Below are 22,877 nucleotides of genomic sequence, written 5' to 3'. Positions count from 1 at the left end.
TTTTATACACACTCCCATGACAGGTCATAGTTTTCATCGAATAGGTTAAGGACGGGACATGTGCATACACCAGCACACCTAGCCAAAATACACATCAAAACTCAAGAAAATTGCAAATGTGCTAATGAAAATCCTGATGCGCAACATTTATTTCTAGAATGTACTATTTTCTCAAATCATCAAATCTCACACTATAAAAGGGGTGTAAGGGGTGACCTTCCACGCAGTACACCCAAATGTCAACCTCACTTCCACGTTAGTGCACCCTGGACTGAAGACTAACGAGGCTCTGGCGACTGGCCCCATGGCCAGTATAATTTTGTTTGTGTTGTCCTGTTCTTGTGTCCTGTGTGCTGAGTGCCCCTGTACAGCCTCAGCTTTTAACGAAAGTCAGACCATTTTAATATTTTATGATTTTAGTTTGCAACGATAGAGTTGCCTTTTGTAACGATAAGGGGCTGGACCCCGTATAATGTGACGGGTGCAAAATAGCCTTAGTGCTGACGCACCCAAAATTTTAAATTCAATTCAATTCAAACTCACACTATAAAGGTTTACGTTTAAATATTTCATTTCCAATATCACTCTCTTCCTTTCTATCAGAATTATCTCCTACACTAATATGGCTTCCGTATGCATATGCTTGAAAATGTAGGCTTGAATTATGATTTTTATTAAGAAAGAAAAAAAAACAGCAAAAAGGTAAAAGTGATTTATTCATATAATCAATCGTATATGATACTGGTGAACTAGAGTGACTACTAACTTCAGAAGAAAAACATTAAAACAAATTCAATAGCAGAAATGATGTGCAAAGTCGACAGGGTCATGATGAAGAAGAAGAAGAATCCCACTGTACTTATCAGTCCTATATAATAGTTGATGTAATGCATTTTTCAGGTTTTCCACTGACCTGGAAAATTCAGAGATATCGAATTAAAGTGAAAAGGGTCATATATAAAAGTCGTGGAATTTTGTACAAATATTCAAAAACATGGTAAAAAAGAAATAAAATGTGAGAATTGGAACTGAAAACACATTCCACCTTTTCCTCACAACTGTTTTTCTTTCTTTTTTTTACTATCTCATACAAATGTTCTTTTACTTTGTTTTCAACAATTTAAGTTTAATAAACCAGGTGAATGGAGCTGTCAAAAACTTCCCTTGAGATTGTACTATGGTCTAAAACTTTAAGTAAATTACGTTGTTGGTTGTAACTACCTTGCAAATTCCACCTATTGTGTCAAAATATAATCTGCTATAAATTCTGTTACGTTTCTAGCTCAAACAGGCGATATGTGGAGTGTGTACTTTTGAATATTTTTGTTTGGATGTTTTAAATGAGTATCTTTATCAGATGCAGCAGCACTTAAGGGCCAAGCTTTCTGGCTGCTCCCAGTTCACAGATCTGTACTTACAGCTATCTGTCACTAGACACTACTTTTATTTTTGAATATGAAATCTTGCACAGTTATATGGAAGTTATAATAGCAGTTTAATATTAAGTTACTTTATAAAGCGTATTTATGGGTTGCTCTATAATTAGGACCTATTAATAACGAGCGAATCTCCAACAAAATCAGATTGAAAGAACTTTTTTTGGTTACCTAAAAGTGGGAAGTACTTTACTTACCCTGATAACAACTATAAATTTATTAGAGTTATTTATAAAGCAGCATTGTAAAAGATGCATCTAAGACATTTTCATGTTGAATATGCTGTATTTGTTTTCCTTGCAGTTACAAAGGCAAGCTGTAGAATCGGAATCAATGAGACGTAATCTGGAAAGGGCCAGGCAGGATGTTGTACGGCAGGCAGCTGTCATAGCAGCTGAAAAGGATTCGCTGGAAAAGGAAGTAAGTGGAGTTAGAAATTAGACTGTGTTGCAGTACAAGGTTTAATGGAAGGGAGGAATATGGGCCTCTCCGATGTCTTAGCAGTAATGCTGCCACCTTGTTATCAAAAGGTCCCATGCTCAATCCCCATAGTTAATGCACATAGCTCAATGGTTTGAATCCCTGAGTCTGAACATACAGAGGACTTGAAACAAACTTAAAGAGGAAGACATAATACTTTTGCACGTGTTGCAGTGGATCAGATTTTAATCTTGACATACCTAGAGTTGTGGAACAATGTCAATACAAGATAGAACCAAATTAAATGAATAGTGGAACAGGACACAAAAGAAATATCCTGCTCGAAACGCACATTTAAAGAGGTTGTAAATTTTAGATTAATGTCCATTTTCATTCAATATGGTAAAATTCCAAATCTAAAAATAACCTACTGCACTCTGATCTTTTTTGAAACAAATAGCAAAAAGTGCAGAAACTCGGTGTGAATTGATTCAGCTGCTTGTTTCACTACAAAAACATCTTTAGTTTGAGAGTTGAACTTTTGTGATCACTTTTAAAATTGATCTTTCTCTTTACAGAATGAACAGTTGAAGGAAACTCTACATGTAGAAAGGAAAGGTGTTGGAACTTATTTGGTCGATATAGCAGCGCAGAAGAAAAGAATTAGTCAAAATATTGTTGGATTGGAGAAAGAGGTAAAACATATTATCTTGGAGGTTGTTTCGTTTTGTCACAAGTTACGATACATTTTGTGGGATAATTGAAGACAGGAAGGAGATTGTCTGCGTACAACTGAAACTCATTTGGAACTGTTCTCAAGTTAACCATCACCTATCGCCTATCATGACCAACTAACTACAAGTAACAACAGTAGAAAAAAAGTAAAAAGACTAGTGGACATTGCCAGAGAAAATACCAACCTCAAGGGATGTGGAGCTTCAGGTCAGCTATGCCTGGAACTCACTTCTGCAAGGCACAAAACCTGCCAATGAAGCACCACAGCCCAGAATGGGCCAATCACAGGTCTCAGCCAAAGCTTCACTCTTTTAACCACTCATATTTACACTTTCACTCGATGATCATGTACATTCCCTGATGATGAGAGCAATGGATGCACTTGAAACATTGGAAATAAGTGCTGACTTGTCTCCCGAAAATACATGTTTGTGATAGATTACATTGAGTTAAGCAATTTCCAAAGTGTTGTTCAGAAGTTTCCTCCCCCAAAAGCAGTGCTCAAAGTGAGGGGGGTCCCCCCAGATAGCTAAATTTTCGCAAAGCATCCCCCCAGCTAACTTCAAGGCTCAGCCAAACATCCCCCAGCTAAAATTTTCCACTTCAAGCACTGCCCAAAAGTCAACTATATATGCTCTAACCTAATATTCACAAAACAATTGAATACGATGTGGTGCGTGGAAGCATGTTGCATTCTGCTAATCTTAAAACTTGCAGAAACAATTTAAGAATTTGCAGTGGGGTGGGGAATGCTACTTGATCCCAGTGTGATATTCTTTCCATTTCTTTCTGCAGGTTTTTTGAAATGAGTAACGTAGATCAGTGGATGTTTTCAAATATTCTATTGCCTTGGTGGAGTCATTAGCAAAATATTCTGTGATAACAAAGGTCCCATGTTCGAATCCCAACCTGGCCATTGGTGTTCTTTGTGAGTGTGTCTTCATCAATATCATCACTCATCCTCGTTATTGCGATTAGCCAAAAATGGCAGAAAAGCGATGCTAAATAACAAAAATCAAATCCAATCAAATATCCTATTATTTCTCAGTAGCCTAATTGCAAGTATTGTGTATTACATTAAGAACAATGTTTTAATTGCTAACCTTGCATGTACTATTCAGTACCTTCACACGAATTGCACATTAGCTCCGTGATTGGAATGCGGTACATTCCTAATTACAGTATATTTTGTCTAGTTAAACAATATAAATTCCCAGTAGGGCATACAGTATGCAGGTTTGGCATGTGACTTTTCTTTCCTTTGACATTCGTATATGATTTATACCCGTTAATATACTCCCTTTTCTACTTGCAGGTTTCCGAACTACAGTTTGCTGCCCGTCAGAGTGCTTCCCTGAACAGCCAGTTCCGGAAAGGGATGAAGCACTTGGCTACATGTAAGAGGAAAAAATGTTCCGTTTGTAATTACACTAGAGCTACATTTGGAGAGTACGATGACAAACACCAGTAAGTAAATATATATATTTTTTTGTCTCCACATATTGTATAAGGCACAAGATCATGCATAGCCAGTTAGTCCCAGGTTTGATTACGTCAGGCACAAAATTTTCATGTTCATTATGAGCTCAAAATACATTATGATCTCTAATAATTGTAACTTCGCTCACTAGAAATGACCAACGGACACCAGAGTTCCCACTTTGTTACAATGTGACATTATTATGTGGCCCTTTATGCAATACAATAAATTGTGTCAAAACAAATGATTTTTTTTAATGTGATTATTGTGAAAAACTTAGCAAATCCCTGGGCATGACGCAAAGATTGTATTTCCAGATGTTTGAGAACAGGTATTAGGTGGTGTAACTACAGTTTTTAGTACAAATATTACAAAACTGGTTATTTTTATAACTTTATTGCAAGAGATTTTGAGAACCTGTAATGTAATTAATATTTCACTGGTAATACGAGGTTTGGCTAGAAAAAAACCGGATTGATGTTGCTATTGGCAACCAACGAATGCGCGAAGGTTGAGCAATGCATGATTCTATACTACCATACCCTGCCTACAGAATGACTAATTGCCCTGGGTGCAGGCCTCTCAGTTTCGCTGTGGCACTTGGACAAAGCGGAACGTGCGTCTGTGCTCCGTCGGAAAAATGCTGAGTATTAAAATGGAACAGCGTGTCAATATGAAGTTCCTTTACAAACTGGGGAAATCCGCAACAGAAGCGTACGACATGTTAAAATCTGTGTACGGGGATGCGTGTTTATCACGCACACAAGTGTTTGAGTGGTTTAAACGGTTTAAAGAAGGACAGGAAATGATCCAAGACAACCCACGTTCAGGATGACCATGCACGTCGAAAACGGAAACAAACATTCAAAAAGTGAGTGATGTGATTCGAAAAAATCGTCGATTGACCATTAGAGCAGTTGCTGAAATCACAGGAATAGACAAAGAAAGTGTTCGACAAATTTTACACGAGAATTTGAACATGAGTAAAGTGTGTTCAAAACTCGTGCCAAGGAACCTGACATTGGAACAGAAGGAAGCTCGAGTGAACATTTGTACGGACACTTTGAAGAACACTGAAACAGACCCTACATTCTTAGAGAGAGTGATAACCTGTGATGAATCGTGGTTTTTCATGTACGACCCTGCCACAAAGTGCCAATCAATGCATTGGAAGACCCCGAGTTTGCCACGTCACAAGAAAGCTAGCATGAGCAAGTCCAAATTCAAAGCCATGATGATTGTCTTTTTCGACATTCGAGGCATTGTGTACATTCATTGGGTACCCGAGGGTCAAACTGTAAACCAACATCATTACATTAATGTGCTGGAAACCTTTCGTGAGCGAGTAAGAAGACGACGACCTGATTTGTGGCAACGGAAGTCATGGATTCTGCACCAAGACAATGCTCCTGTCCATACGGCCCTGTCAGTGAAGACATTTTTGGCTAAATATGGCATCCCAGTGTTAGAACATCCGCCGTATTTGCTGGACCTTGCTCCCTGTGACTTCTTTTTATTCCCCAGAGTGAAGTCCGCCCTAAAAGGAACCAGATTTGAGACAGTAGAAGCTGTGCAAAGAAAAGCGACGGATGTAATGAACATGATCTCCAAAAATGACTGGCAACACTGCATCCAGCAATGGAAAATTCGTATGAAGCGGTGTACAGATTGTGCAGGGGAGTACTTTGAAGGAGATAAAGTTCCTGTTGTACAAAATGCCGAATAAAAGATTTTGTAGCATCAGTCCGGTTTTTTTTCTAGCCAAACCTCGTATATGGAAGAAGGCCATAACCGAAATTAGAATTAATTTTAGTAGAAGTAATTTAATTATTATTTGAACTGTGCATACTGAAATGCGCAGTAGTAACAACATATGTATACCTGCTGGCTATAAATCTACTCAAATGTAAGTAGATATAATTTATTTCCAAATTTATGCAGCATGCATTTCTAAATTGCATACAACCTTAAGTTTATAATGCTGTTAATTTTTTTAATATATGAGTTTGTCTCTTTTTCATTATTACTATTTAAAAAATGCATAAAATTTATTATTCATTCTGTAAAACATCCTTCCCTTTTGCCTGCTATACCTGGTCATTTGATCTTCTTTTTTTAACAGAAAGAAGCTACTATCATGTCTTCAAACACCTCTTCAAGACCTACGAAACTGGATTCGTCCTGTTCCGCTGAACGACAAATATTCCTCGTGTTCATCAGAAGAAGAATACTCTGAACACAAGGATGTGGACGAGGAAGACATTTCAACAGCTTCCGGCTGTTCAGACTTCCTTCACTCTTCCCCAGTTCCTTCCGTTCGGTCGCAGTATTCATCCCGCAGGGGTTATTCCTCCGGAAGAGCCTCGGCCAGTGGAGATTGCAGCTCCCCGTCTCCCGGGATAGGATGTCCTCCAGACATTTCATACATCGACGAAGTTGCAAGCAGCACAAGTTCCAGTTACGACGAAGACTCCACGCAGAGCTGCGACCACGATAGATTTAACTACGAGCCACATTCCTACACAGTACAATTGCCAATGACACTACCGACAGACACATCTCTAACATCGACCTCCACTTCTGATCAACCGACAACCACAAGAGCATTTTCTTCCGATTCGGGTTTCTCGTCGGAAATGTACGATGTTGGCCTAAAGCAGAAGACAAAGCCTTTCAAGAACAAACAGGGTGCGGAAAATGACAGTGCCGCTGGACAGGATTCGAGCGAAGATGGGAAATGCCATTTGCAAAGATCCAAATGGACTGCGTCATTCCGCAAACTCATACACAGGGTCTCGAAAAGGTAAATTTCAAAGATATTAATTTTAAAAAATAATGTTAACTTTAGATAATATACAATTTCTGTGGGAAGGAAACCAGCAATAAGAATATGACCACTCTTTTATCTGTAAAGTGACTTACATTTAAAGGACATGTAAAAGCCAAAGTATTTCATTCTATAATTAATAGTACCGTTTCATGTGTAAGCGACATAGACAAATTTATATCATTACTGACAACTATTTCAATAGTAATAATTTTTCCTCTGACAAGATAACTTATAATGAACTTATTTAGTAGCACAAATTACATGACAGTAAACTTTGAAAATGACATTAGTGTTTTCTGTAATAATGCACCAAGACTGAGTCAGGATTGTTGTAATTGAAAGTACTTGCTGCAACTGTATATGTTTTAAAAATTCATTTCTATAATTCCACTTTCTTCATAGAATTCCCTTTCAGTACAGGTATTAGAATGAACAAAAGTAGCATTTCTGATGAAGAATTTAAGAAATAGTCCACTGCTTCATTTGATTAATTCCCCACCCTTTTCAGTCTCACAATCCCATTGCAATGACATCTTTCTAACCAATGAGACAAAACTTCTTTTTTCACATCTTCCAAGCTCAAAGGCATATTTCAATTATATACTGACTCATATTGAAATTTCTGTTTCCAGGTATCTTTAAAATTAGTCCTGAAAGAATGCCTACAAAATTTATATTGTGATGATCATTTTTAAAAATGTGGTATTATGCTATGTTTTTGAAACAAACTCTTTCTGACAGACCCAGTGTTTGGCAAAATCTTAAGTTCATTGCCATGGCCTTCCTCATGTTTTTTTTTTTTTTCTGCAGAGTGGCCATGTGTGTGGAGGAATCACACAAGCATTTTTAGCCAAACGCTGTTTCAGTTTGAAGTTGTCGTCTTTTGCAATGATCTGTACACATCTCACTTGAAATTATTAGTTCTTCATAATAATTCATGCAAATTACTGTGACTGAAATGATATTATATGCATCAAATACTTAATTTTATGTTGACATTACCTCTCCAGGCACCATTGATTGGTTGTTCAGCTGTAAAATAAAAGCCCCGGAAACTCATTTCCACAAAGTTGATTCACGTACAATTTTATCTCTTACTATTCTCAGCCCACGACTGATTTTTTCACCTGGTCATACTCTTTGCAACTTGTAAAATTTAAAATACAAAAGTTATTTTCCAACTCGTGACACCAGCTTGAAATCACATGAGTCATAAAACCACACCTATACAACAGGACTCCTGCAATGCCTTAGATTAATCCATCATAATGTTCCTGCATTGTATGTTGGAAGTAATTAGATATATCACTTATAAGTAACGCAAGCAACTTTATCAATAATTGCTGATAAATTGGCCTGAAAATGTGAACGTTTTTAGTTACAAACTTGCCAAAGATATTTATACCTATGTATTTAACTTGTAAAAACTGCAATTTACTGTTGTTTCAATTTTTTGAAGCTTAAGTAGACATAATTGTTACAGGCCAGACAATCTCACAGAGTCAAAATGAATGATTTCAAATTTAAAACTTCTAAGTTTGTAGAAGCAATATTTGTTATGGCGTTCAAACGCAACCAGTTTACAGAACAGTTCATGAAGTGTACGAGTATTGAGCACTGGCATACCTTTGTGGATAAACTTGGTTCGGTTTTACAATTACGTGCATATTGGTTAGTATGATTTTTTTTATTCCCATCACTTTACATCAGAAACAATCTATTTGACCCTGTGGCATTAATTGGCTGCCAAGTTTCTTTACAAGATGTACAAAAAAGGAATGGATTGGTAGATATATAGGGTATTAGAATTGCTGTAGTTTTGTATGAACACTTTGTTGTGAAATTTTAAGCTTAGAAAAGACTGAGGTACATGTTTGCAAATTGACTGATAATTGCATATCATTAGGAGATGCATATGTAGCACCAATTTTGTTAGATTGTGTCATAGTGAAACTTGATTAGAAAGTAAGAGAATGTTTGGAAATATATGGAAATTAGTATTATGATTTAATAACATGGCATGATTTGCTTAAGTTTTGAATAGTGATTTATTAACTGTGTACATAATGTATATTGATAGAAATACATATTTTGTAGTTGGTTAATCAAGTTGCTTAATTAGAAGAGTGGAGATTTTATTTTCTAGATTTTAATACCATAGCTTGAATTTTTGCTTCATTGAATTCTTAATATTCTGGGGACTCGTTTTATGTCTATGTGTGTGTGAACATGCACTGCACATACCTGTAGACACGCTTGGTATACCATTTAGCATTTGAAGAAACTAGTAATGAAACCTTACGTGTGAATGCCCAATGACCATTTCAGAACAAAAATCTCTTTTCCTTATGATCTGGCATACATAGGAAATTTACTACATTGAAATTTAAGCAAAAAATGCTTCCTCAACCAAGACTTGAATCTGGGTCTCTGGCGTACTGTGTCCAATGCTCTACCAACTGAGTACCGAGACAGACCTGTTTTTATCTGATTTTTGCTTCGCTGCTTACCTGTGAGGAATTGTGTCTGTAATACTGCAATGGGACCTGTTACCTTTGAAACACTGATGATGTCTCTTTATATGTCACTTAGCATGAAAAATCTGGTTCCTACTGAGAAGTGAACCATAGATTCCTTGCACCAAAAAGCCTGAGGGGTGCCAAAAATAAACCAAATCAACATAAGTAAAATGATCCTCTTCAAGTAGTAAAGATCCTATGTGCATAAGTCTCAATACCTCAGAATTGTATTGGGGGTTGTCCACCTCCCTGGTCCCTAGCTTATGACCGTGAGAAAAAGCCACCATGCCTATTGCACGAGACATACATTTATTCAAATCTTTCCTACAGGATGTAAAGGTAAATTATCAACTAAAATAATTGTGATTCGGGCAGTCTTGCATACTTAAGAGAGGTTGGTGTGCGGTATTTGTGAATAGACCACAGTTTCCAGTACCATAACACCATGCATGGGTTAAATTTTTTGATATTTTTTTGTTTTTTTGTAATCTCTTATCGAAATTTTCATGATCCATTATATAATTTAGTATATTTAATATGAGGATATTAAGTGTGTTTAGTTGCTCATGTTCTCATATTTTTACACATACTTTTCTTTTCTTTTCTACTTTGTACTTTCTGTATTTCATTTTAAGATTATTTAATTTTAATTAAGGTTGTTGAGAGTATAGGGTTTACGTTACTAGAATTCTTTCGTTTAATATCGTTCATTTTACAGTACATGTCAAGCAATGGCCAGAACACAGTCTTGGGTTGATGATTTCAACTCGTAAATGTTCAAGGTAAGATGACTCTAAAACTACCAAGCTTAAGGCTTGGCCGTAATGCTTCGTTGGCTGAATAACTATTAACATCATGCACTGGCTTTGACACATTAGAAAGGAGTAATTTAGTTGATCTCCCACCTCCCTCCCCGATCTCTTTTACTTGCACAGGTGCACAGTCCATAGTATAGATGTATGAAGTTTCTCATGATGTTTAAAATGGGAGCTAAAAATCATAATGTAATATCGTTAATTATTCTAAAGAAGGAGCTAATTTCATATGTAGAAGTGCATAATTCCATTGTGAAGCACTATGCAGGAAGTAATGGTATAATTAACAATTTAGATAATTATTAGAACATTTGGGTCGTGATTGTCAAAGCAGATTTTTTAATTTTCTCTGAAGAACGTTGCTTCATCAGGATAATAGAAATTTACAAACTTGGGATAATACAAAAGCAGACATATGCTCTTTTTTGGGTTTTTTCCCAATTTAAACCTCTCCTCCTCCTCGAAGATGTCAGGTTCAGAATTATGAAACATTGAAGCCTTTCCTACAAGAAATTTATGTGAAGAGTCATCTTTATTAACTGCGTACAAAATATGGGTTCACATCTCTGTTGCACAGATAATAAAGTGTGTAGACATTTGTATGTGTTTACAATTCAAGAGTGCATACAGTCTTGGGAGAGTGAACTATTGTTCTGTTTTCAGGTGACAAAAATAGTGCAAAATTAAATGCACATTCATTTTCAATGCAAATGCTATCTTTCTCAATTTAATAATTCTCTTTATTTGTAGCAAGTACTAAACATTTTCCACTTAGGATAAGCATTGCTTTTAGAAAAGGGAATGCAGATACTAGGATTAGATTATTTGTACTAAAGGTGTTTAACAAAATGGAAATTTTTACTAAAATTTTACTTTGTTCCTCAGAACTGTCCTGATGTAAATAATATTTCCTGTTTGTTCACTAACCTACGTGTGTAGGGGATAGATGTTAGATCGTACTAAAATACTGAAGTATTCATTCTAACATATGTGTCCTAATGGTGCCAGGCTACCAAATTTTGAAACAAGTGTCCTCCCAACAATTGAATGTATTTTTCCACCTAGAGTTTTTGTTTCATACCATATTTCAATAAAATATTGCATGAAAGAAAATCTTGAAGGGGCTAAGAATTAAAGTGAGTACCATTGTGACAAAAATGAAATGCTCATTGGCAAGTGCTAGATACCGTTGAAACTTTTGTTTTGGCTACCACATTTTCCATGTTAAATTTTGATAATGCATCCGTGAAATACTAAACATTTATTATTTATTGGCAATATTTGTGTACCTTCTCTCACCTCTTCATTTTTCAAATAAATCTGTGCTTGCTATAGAGATGAAATATAAAAATAAAAACCTATAAAATGTAAATATTATGTACATAGTAAAAAAATAGAATTAATTAACCCTTCCTAAGAATTAGAAGGAAAACTCACGAGTTTTGGTGCTGATAGGCATTTAAAATTATTATAAATTATAAAGAAACTTACTAGCATCGCTAAAAAGTGCACAGTTGTGACCTTTTCTCTTCTCTGTGTCAGTATTAAAACTGTGATTTGAATGATAATGAAGTCAAGGCAATAATATAAATTATTCAAAACTTCAATTGTGACATGCTATTCAAAATTATAAAAAGATTACACAGTATATGACCACAACAACTAATTTGTCCCTTTCCTCCAAGAATTAAATTCAAGGCCTTTTTGATCACAATGCACAACCATTATGATATCATGGTGGACTGTGAAGATATCTGTTTTGATAGCTTCTGTGGCAAAATTGTTTGCACAAAGTTTGTAGGTTCAAAATATTGGTTGGGTCTGGGCATATCATTGTGTTTGTTCCTTCATCTATTTTATGAGTTCATTATTCATCTTCATCATCACAGTTAACCCAGAAGTAGAAAAATGAATCAAAATAACCAAAAATACAAATTGGTCTGTAGATACAGTGCCTTTCACAAAGCAGGACCTGAATTTTGTTAGTACATGCTTTGGCTTTTCATTGCCCCCTCTCTTTTGTTATACAACTTTACAATATTTACGATTACCCTACTGAAAATTCTGTCCGGTTTTCAGTAGATCAATGGGTGTTTTGAAACATCTACTGTTTTAGTAGATGAACTGTAATGCTAATGTTTTCTACTGTATCTTAAGTAGTTGAACTGTACTCTTAATTTTTTCAGTAATATAATTGTACAACTAACATATTTTATTGTGTTCAGTATATTGCTGTCTGAAAACGGTATTCTTGTCAGTAATGAAAATTTTCTTATCTATACAACTGAAAATGCAATGGAAAATTCATACAAACAACTAAAAAAATAACTGTATGGTAAAGCATGTGGAACTTGCTACTTAGGAATGTGTTCACACAACAAAGAAATCAAATAAAGTGAACACGTTTTCAAGTGTGTAACTTCATTGTGGTTAACGCACTTATAGAAAATTGAAAACCATACTTTTTTATACATAAGTTGACATATTGTTCTTACTATATTCACACAAAAACAGCAAAAAATTAGTTTAAATGAAGACCTGACCCTCAACGCTTGAAAAATCAAAACAAGCAAACACTGTTGACTACCTTGATCAAAAAATGGATCCTTTCTGCAATTGCATTACACAGATATAATAATAACAATGGAAATTCCATGCTGAAAAAAAATACAACTGATATGATCATGTATTCAAACTGCTAGCTGCTTTAAGGTTGAGTTATTTCTTAAGAAAGAATTGTAGTAACTTATTCATTAAGATATATCTGACTTCATTAGTACTCATTAGAAAAACAGTAGAAATTCAGTTCATGTACTGTTTTTCCAATTCACTTCAAAATCACTGAAAATATTGTCATGAATTAATTTGTCTATTCTTGGAGTCAATAAATGATATTATAATATATTGTAGCAAGTATTATGCATTATTATTCACATTGTTTTTTTAGTACAGTAGCCCCGCTGCACAGTACAGTAGCTGTACAGTAGATGTACAATAGGATTTCGGTACATTTCACAGTACACAGTAGAAGACATTTGAAAACAGTAGAAATTTCCAGCAGGGTAGTATAATATTAATTTGGTATCATTACAATAAGCAAGATTTGAAGTAAATGAATGGCTTATATTATACATTTTTTTGTCCAATTTTTCTTCTTTTTTATCTTACTTCTTTCTCTCTTTTTTATTAATTTATTTCAGTACCTGTATGAATTTCGCTTTCTTTTGTTTATTGTGTTCTTTTGCAGATTCCAACGAACCCATGCATGAAGATAGAGTAAGAAGAATGAAATGTTTGCATTTAAGATATCCTGGGCGGGAGGTGTTATGTCTGGATGTTGGTAATGAATGCATATGTAGAGGCATGTACCTCGGCATGGAATGTTTATATTCTTAATTTGTTAGTAACAAAAAGGTCTGGACGGAACAGGTAGGAACAGTTCATAGCATGAAGGAACGTGTACAAGTTGAAATGGTGCTAGGGTAAAATAGCACTAGAGCATGTTTACTGGGTCAAATTTTGTCAGGTAGTATGCGGGCATGCAAAATATGTTGACAGTTTTTATGTACATGTGTACACACACAGACACAAAGAATTGTCTGTTCATTGTTTATAGACAATTGTATAGCTTATGTTGGAAAGGAATTGTGTTGTCTTTGATTTGTTTGTTTTTAACAGTTCTTGATTGTTTTTTTCTATTTGAATATTTTCTGTGACATGGATTTCAAATGGAAAATTGTTGATTTTTAGTAGTTTGTGAAACCCATATACCTTCTTTATATGTTGTCACGCATGCATGTGCATATATATATACACACAGGCATAAAAAGTTGCTCTGCATTCAACAGTGTAATGAATGAAAGTTATGAGTGTGGCAGATCATGTTTATCACTCATAATATCTGGCCACACTGCAACTAAAGTTCTACTTGGCTGTAGTTGTTACTTTTTTTTTGTTATTTACAGATTTCTTTGTAATTAGTTACAGTAAATTGCTTTATGTATAATGAATTTATTACTCATTTCTTATATATTGATTTACAAATGGAGAGCATCCTTATATATGTTTCAGATGGGTATATAAAGCCTGCTTGGTTGTGCTTGTTATGTCAACTGAAGTACTTGCCAACATTCAAACTATTTTATAGCACTGCTGAAAAACATATGCTAGGCATAACGAAGAATTGACCAAACATATTTTTCAGGGGGGAAAAAAATAGGCACAGGATTATTTTTTTTTTTAATACGATTACTTACTATATTGTTAATCTTGATGCACTTTCTCTTTAATGCATACCAAATTACAATAAATCAGAATGCATGACTGACGTATTAACCTCTGCTTGTAGTGTGTTTTTAAGGATCCAGATTTAAATCATGGTATGAATGTTTTATTGTGGACATGGTTTAGTCATATCAAGTATAAAATTACCATGGATTTACGTAGGTGCACAAATTTCATATATATAATAAATCCTAAAATGTTGTTTTGCTACATGTATATATGAATATACGGTTTGAAGATTGCATGAGAAAGATTAAATAATTTGTTGGCATGCATGTTGTGTTTCTCTATTCTTTCTTAAACTTCCATGCACAATCAATTCTTCTTTATGCAAGAATGTAGGTTTGTACAGTCTATGATCAAGGAATGCATTCCTTCCTACAATCAGACATTCTCACTGGACATGTGGTTATTGTTTTAGTCATTCTCAACTTTTCGAATCACCGTGAAGCTCTTCTTTGAAGCATTTTCTATTGTTAAGGAACAGGTGCCACCATTGCACAGCTTTTGCCCCATGTGCCACTGGTACCCATCACCATACTATTTCATAATTGTTAATTCACCACACTGCGAAGCCAATAACATTGCCTACCCAGACTGAGGCAAGAAATGGCGATGGATGGTGATGATAATGATGACTGGGAAGCCAATGGTTCCGGATAAAATACAGATAACTTTGCATTTGTTCTCTAATATACTCAGCTAATCAGAAGAGGTAGAAAAAATGAAAACAAGTAACTCAGATGTGTGCCTACTGTTTGAAGTGGAAATTGTTAGTGACGAGGGGTTTGCTTGAGACTTGGGAATAGATGGAGAATATTTGTATGGTTTAACACAGTGATGTAGGTGTGGGCATGCTTTATGCTGACTTTCATATCTTGGAGGGATAACATTGTCGCCTTATATCAAAGAGTCCAGGGTTCGATTCCCACATTGCACAGTGGTCTGAATCCTGCTTTAAACACTATATCCAGTCCTGATTAGGCTTTTTGAGCATAAAAGTGTACTTAAAACTAACAAACCGTAGTTTGGGCTGAGGCACCCCCATGCATTCTCCCCATACCATTGTGAGCACTGCATGTCCTGATGCTGGGTAATGGAGTCTTTTCAAATTCTTGACAACTCGGAATGAGAAAATTGCACTGAAGTGTTGAAATTTAATCAGTTTCATAGCTGAATCAAAGCATACAATTTTTGTCTTCATTCTCTTTCCTCCTGTACTTTCCTTATATCATGTGGTGGTGGAGGAGGGATACGTTTGTATTTTGGGTGTGTAAGGGTAAATTCGGAGCCAAAATGACCATAAATTGGGCCTTTGTGAAAAGATTTAGGAAAGCATTGAAATTTGGGTTGGGGTGTTGGAGGATGAGTAAATGATTGACCTATATATCATCAAACTAAGCAGATGCCCACTTCAATCAAGAGATGAAATGTTCTTTACTTAAGCCACAATTAATAGCATACTTTCTTCTCTATACGTTTATGTTTGTATTAGACTTCTTTCTACCCAGAGGAGAATCAGTTAATTGCATTAGATGAAACCCAAATAACTTACTCAACATTCCTACCAGTTCTTAATTCCCATATGTAAGTTGTCTTTGTGCATTTGATTCATTGCTATATTTCACAATTACTAAGAATCATCTACTGGTGAATGTGTACATTGCAAATGTCCATCATTTGTTGTCCCCCTCACTTGTATGAAATTCCTTGCATAGATGAAATCTGAAAGTAGAAATGCTCTGTAGCATAATGCTTGGTAGCTATGTTTAATTTTTCAAATTGTGTTTCCAATATGTCCTTAAAAGTTCACATAACCACTGTTCCATGCTACAAAATAATAACAAAATATAATTTCAGAAAATTGCTTTTATTCTTTGGCAACATTTTGTACCAGTTCACATTTTATGATCACAATATTTGTCTGGCACTAAATTACAAAAACTTCGATTTTTTATTGCTACACAATAAACCAATAATCGCTATTAAGGTTTCTGTGCACATGAGACCTGGAATGGTTATAGCATATTTCAGGATTATTATTTATTGACTTTATTGCTTCTAAAAACCTTCACCAGCCTACAGCTCCTGTGGTTCCATCTGCTATGCGTAGAGGCATGCAAATTTAGTTTTTGACTAAAACACAAAGTATGAAATAACATGCTGTAATGTTCATTTTTCATGTTTCTGAAAGGTCTGAGGTGCATTTTCTACCCTGTTTTGTCACGAAATAATGCGAAATGAACTGCAAAATGCGAAATTGACTCTTAAACACGAAATTTACCGTTTATATACAGACGCGACACTTTCTGAAGTCTGAAGTATCCTGTGAGTTATGCAATTCACGGAAAATTCATTAATTATGCTGTAAATATTTGAGAAGCAAAAATGGACTCCTTTACGCAAGAATAAACTTAATACTCTGGTAACTACATAAATGTGCTATTAGAAGGAATAAGTTTATTTTGTGTAATAAGTGGTTTTTAAATCAAATTTAGGATTATATTCACAATTTTAAAACCAAAATGTCATTTTATATAGCACTTTTGATGTGATTATTCACCGCTATAACACCAATTTTTTATTTTTTTTATTTACCAAAAATATGTGACTCTAGCTATGCCACATTTATAATTTGAGTAGTAAATTGGAAATCTATGTTCTGTGAGCATGGTTTCATGTACATTCAGTGATCAGAGTTCCACTGTGTGTGCGTTGTTATCACTGACACCTAGGGGCTAAAAATGACAAACTCTGTGAATGGTTTCAGATGCAACCACACTAATATATATAATTCGAATGAAGTGTTTTTCTAATTTTGAATTACGTCTGGTAGATAGTAGGAAAACAGAAATAAATAAGGAGCATGGGGAATGGATTGCTTTAATCTTGAATGCACAACTATGGCTTTTGTTGTATTTGCTAAATGACTTAAAAAGTGAAATGAGCAAGTTTCACTACAACCTCATAGCAACAGGTAAAATGGATCTCAAGTAATGAGCAATTGAATCTCATACTAGACCTCAACAATTAGCTAAATGATCTACAGAACAATCAGCTGTTCACAATATTCAGCCACATGCTCTTGCTACACTGTCAGTAAGTTGTTATTTTTTTTAACACTCATGATGCTGCACTGCTCTGGAACTTGTAACATTACACAGTTGGCGAGTATTTTTGTTTCTATTAATGTAATTGGTAGTCCTTCCTAGTTATCTTCATACATTTTGTTATATGTATATCACAAATTCATTTCTTTCATTATTTGGTTTTTGGCCAGCTAATGAAATGCAACAATAGCAGGGATATTTGAACGAGTTGTAAACAAACCTGGAATTTGAAGTCGTATATTTCTTGTTTAAGAACAATGCACATTAACTTCTACTTTTATGATAATCAACTCAACCATCCAAAACTTTATTAATGCACGGTATTTTTTCAACAGAGGTGAATGCCAAAAATCATCAGCAAGCAGAATCATGGGAGGGAATGATTAACTGCATTGTTAAATTTTAAACATAATGTTGACATGCAGTTAAGTGGCCTTTTAAAATGATTTCCCACTAACAATCACATAATCAACACTCTTTGCAAGGCATTAACTTGTAAGAATATGGAGAATTCATCTCGTTATTGAAAAAATAACTATGGGCTACAAACACTGGAATACACAATGCTATGGATGTATTGGGTAAGTAATAATAGTTCATTGAAAACTCCAGAAGTAATGGGTTACTGCGAGACTAGCAAAGAGCCTGGAATATTAAGAATAATGAAAATCTATTTGTTGTCGGTACTAAAAGGGTGTTTCTATGACCAATACACCTGCACCTTTTCCCCTCTTCTATCAGTATTATCAATAGTTTATCAGTTACAATAAGACCATACAATTCCTTGTCTATTACAGAATGAATTCTGAAACAGTTTTGGTAATATCTGAACTTCAACATAGCAATGTTAGTACATATGGCACATTGATACTTAACAGTGTAATTATAGAAAAATGTTGCCTTTAGCATTTAGAAGAACAATAATCAGAATTTGACTCAGTAAACAATGTTAGCAGCAGTGGTTTTGCAAGAGGAAGAGTAATTGTTGTACGTATGAATGTTAGAGTTTACAAGATATTACTCAATTATATAATATATATTTTGTGATGTAGATATTTAAAAACATATGATGATGAAGGTTGAAATATATTCATTGAATCACACAGTTGACTGATGCACTTCATGTCCTAATGATACGAAAGTATCATTAAGGATAATGGGTACGATCCTTGATCAGGATCTCAACTATTTTAAAGGTTGTGAACACAAATTACTCAAGGATGATGTATGTGAAGGGTGATATGAAAATAAAAAGACCTACAAATCAAACTTGAATATGGAATCATGAGATTTTGTTATATTACAGTTTAATAAAGTATTTGCGATCTTTCTTTTATACATATATAAGGTGTGATCATTGTAATTTTTAGCTTTGATGTGTTTTGATTATTATTCTTATACTTGGAACTTCTCACCAGAGTTTTATTACTAATTTAATTGGTTGTACAAGATAAATTCATTAATTCTTTTAATGACTTAGCATAGAACAGTAAATCAACAGTGTTGCAACATGTAGGTGTTAATTGCCTCAATACCTGAGAAACATCAATTATATATTAAGTCAACAAGAAACAACGAAGCAGAAAGTCCTTGTGCACAGTGATCAATGTTAGTCCACGTTAAGATGTGACTGCAGCTTTAATTAAGAAGTGGCAAAATATCTCTCTTAGTGGGGATAGGAAGAGATGCAGCAGTTCAGACATTTTGTTAAAAAAAAATGTTTGCACTGAACAAGTACTTGTATCACATTAGTTGGTTAGTTCTGTTGTGATTTTTTCCCATTGTTGGTAGCTTACAATATCTAAGTAATGAAAGCAGGTTTTTCAAGATCTAGCATGAAGGCATACATAGGGAGGATATGGAGGTGTGGCCCCACATATTCTTGATCTCTGCCATCTTTGGGAGTGGTCAGCACTATGCTCCAGCCACCTATATCCCTCATACCCATTTATTTGAGACTGGGTGAACCACAGAGCTGTTTTATGCAGAGAGAAGGCCAGAAAGTTTCCAACCTTAGATCACACACACTGGGAATCAAAACCGGGTCTCCCGCATGGTTCAGACACCGTACCGACGATCACCACTTCTCCTACAGTTCTTTGTAATAATACTAATAATAATAACCTGTGGTGTAGCCGCCTGTTATGGCCACTACCTATCTACTGACTGCTGACCTCACTCCCACAAGAGGTGCGAGATCATCCAACAAGTTACGGGGTGACGTGTGGTCAGCACGATGAACCGCCAGTCGTCGTTGCAGGTTTCCATGACCGGGTTACGCTACTCATTCGTAGCTCCCCAATTTCCTCACAATGGTGAGTGACCACTGAGCCCATACACAGGCCGAAATATCAAGAAAAGTTATTACTTCTCCCAAGAGACCCAAATCTGCATGCATCCTGTAACCAGAGCCCAAAGCTTGCACCTTGGACTGAACATCCACAGTGTGAGAGGCATTGATGAGCCCATATCTGGCTACACTAATGGTTTTCAGGCCACAACATACCAATTAAAGTGAAGAAAATATAAAACACAAGAATGTTTCGGAAAACTTCACAGTTCTCCATGTGTTGCACAGGTTGATGATCAGCAGTGAAGCAGAAGGAAAAAGTGTAATTACAGGAGGGATAAATTTGTATTTAAAAATGTATCTCTGATCTTGACAAAAGTAATGATGATACACAGAATCTAAATTGTCTAACCTTAGTTAATTTACTTCTGGTGAGTGTTTCCTATTTTTTTTAATTTCTGTGTAATATGCAACAATTACTAACTGTACGTTCATATACGACAATTGTGTATGTGTTTATAAAAAATCATTATTTCAAGATGGTTTCAATTTTATCTTGCTTTTCAGCATGTACAATATTTATTCCTAGATCGTTACATTGTACTCATTTTAGTACAAAAATATCTTCCTTTTGGTGTGTTAATATTTTGATCAATTATATATTGTAATGTATCATCATATTCCATTACGAAAAGTTTCTCCCAGTTTCGAAATGTTCAATATAAGATTTATGTAATATTAATTAAGGTAAGTAAAACTGATTATTTAAATTTTTCAATAACACAATGTTAATTATATCCATGGCGTATACTAAATATTGGTTTCCATTACATGTTTATTGTGAAACACACTTACACACAATTATGTGAAAAGTTGTAAATGCATGTGAATATTAAATTAATGATTCTGGTTTTAGGGTAAATCTAACACTTAAGTTTTTAAAATACATAGTATTTTAACTAACAATGTAAAATAATTATCCAAATGTTTTTAGAGTTTCTTAAAGACGTTTTGTCTGTTTTTTATTATTAAAATAACTATTTTACTGTTTTAGTGATATTCGTATCAAAATGTGAAAGATTCTACATTTTTCAAATGAATGAATAGGTAAAAAAATAAGGAAACAATGTAATTTTGTGTACAAGAGTTAACCATTGATTCATGGAACGGTAAGGTGTAAACTTTGGTAAACATTCTCTGGAATTGCTTGCCCACCCTTTAAAGGCACTTTAATGCATGTTTGGTCATCCTGCGTGGTGGAGAAGTCAGCACAGTGTGCTAAGAAGCCAGAGGTCCCAGGTTCAATTCCCAGTCTAGACATAGGTGTTCTTTGCGAGTGTTCCTTCATCATATCATCACTCGTGCTCATCTTTGTGATTAGCCAAAAGTGGCAGAAATGTGAAGTAAAATAAAACTCAAATAAATCAGTCACTATTGCATGTTCAAATTCATTACCCTTCAGTTTTATAATTTTTATTTAAACAATCTTAAGTTTGATGTCAGCTATGTAGTTCATCTGTAACAATGTTTATTTCCTAATTATTTAAATTAAATGAAACTTCTAAGAATCAGTCTTATTTATTTAATAATTCTACTGGGTACAGCAACCACCAGCTCAGGAGAATAATTTTCCTGTTTACACTGTAGAACTGAAAAGAAATTTGGCATAGGGGTTGAAAATTAATGTACAGAATGCTATTATGTTAATAATTAGCATGTACGTACTACATTGTTTGTTATTCATTCATATACAGTCGTAATCATAATATCAGAAATTGCTCTGATCTGACTTTTGAATCTTAAAAATGTCAAGTTCACCAACACTAACATATATTTGCATTTTACAATCAGAAAATTGGATGTACTTTAAAATTACTAATTTTGTTCGGTACACACATTTGCTTCTAGCTGTACATCGTAGATCTTGTCACAGTTAGCCATTACCCACATCACGTATGCAATGACGAGTCTTATTTTCAAAATGGCACAATTTAGGTAAGGAAGACAAATTTCTAACCTCACACCAAGCTTATTGTTTACTTAATAAACCAAGTCGTTGCACCATTCCATGAATTAAAGGACCAACTCTCCGATGTTAGAGAACGCAAAATCTCATGATTCTATATTCTACATCAATGGTATTTGAAAAACCATTGCACATTGTCAATGTGTTCTGGAAAACTATGCTTTATGTCACATTGTTAAGAGCAGCGATTATTTTGTTATTTTGTGCACCATGACAGTTCTGAAACATCTTATCTGTTTCTGGATCTCTCAACTGGTTGAGAAGTTCAGAGCTTCCCTTTTATTTGTGTTGTTTGTTTTTTCCAGTTGTGTTGATTTGTTTACATCATGTTTAAGACATCTTGATTATGTAATTACTATGTATTGTGAATAATTGTTGTATTCATCCTAGAGGATCATTACTTCTCCCTTTTGGTCCCTGTGGTTTCTTTTTGTTTATTTGTGAAGCATATTTCTTTGAAAGATAAGTTTTCTTGTGTGAATCAAATGAGGTTAGTTTATAATTGTTTCTCATTTCGTACTTAATGTGTAATTGTTCTGTAGAATATGTCATCTGTACAATAAATGTTACAACTTCATATTTAGAATCTTGTCTTACTTTACCTGATGATAAAAATATGTTGTTCAATTCATGTTTCAGGGAATTAAAAACAGGTACGTAGTACGTTAATATATTCAAAACAACTAATTATGTAATGCAGCTTCCCAAATGGACTGTCGGCCACAAACAAGGTGTAATATGTGGCCAGGGGCGCCGACTTGACAAAATTATTGGGGGGGGGCTCTGATCACTGAAATAAATTAATGAATGACTCACTCCCTCCCTTTTTTAAAGTTTTGGCCTCAGTGTTCGGAATCTCGTAATAGCCCATGAATTCCTCAAAAATATCAAAATTTTCATTCACAGTTCGAATGCAGAATGTCAATTGTTCA

At 34.7% G+C, this 22,877-nt stretch overlaps 1 protein-coding gene across 2 annotated transcripts in view; it reads left to right on the top strand.

Moving 5' to 3' along the window:
- LOC145998941 (uncharacterized) overlaps positions 1-22,531 on the top strand; it is a 196,672-nt gene extending 174,141 nt beyond the window's left edge. Inside the window, exons 6-11 of one of the 2 annotated variants that reach the window (XM_083135744.1) lie at positions 1,740-1,856; positions 2,435-2,551; positions 3,907-4,058; positions 6,194-6,874; positions 10,139-10,202; positions 13,483-22,531. In XM_083135744.1, the coding sequence (XP_082991870.1) occupies positions 1,740-1,856; positions 2,435-2,551; positions 3,907-4,058; positions 6,194-6,874; positions 10,139-10,193 (1,122 nt within the window). In that variant the 3' untranslated portion in view covers positions 10,194-10,202; positions 13,483-22,531. The remainder of the gene's footprint in view (positions 1-1,739; positions 1,857-2,434; positions 2,552-3,906; positions 4,059-6,193; positions 6,875-10,138; positions 10,203-13,482) is intronic. The other variant, XM_083135745.1, reaches the window with a different exon arrangement.
- The last annotated feature ends 346 nt before the right edge of the window (positions 22,532-22,877 follow it).

This window comes from Lepisma saccharinum, chromosome 14 (assembly GCF_977018435.1).
Source record: "Lepisma saccharinum chromosome 14, izLepSacc3.1, whole genome shotgun sequence".
NCBI classification, from domain to species: domain Eukaryota; kingdom Metazoa; phylum Arthropoda; class Insecta; order Zygentoma; family Lepismatidae; genus Lepisma; species Lepisma saccharinum.
This window is presented reverse-complemented; position numbering and strand designations above follow the sequence as displayed.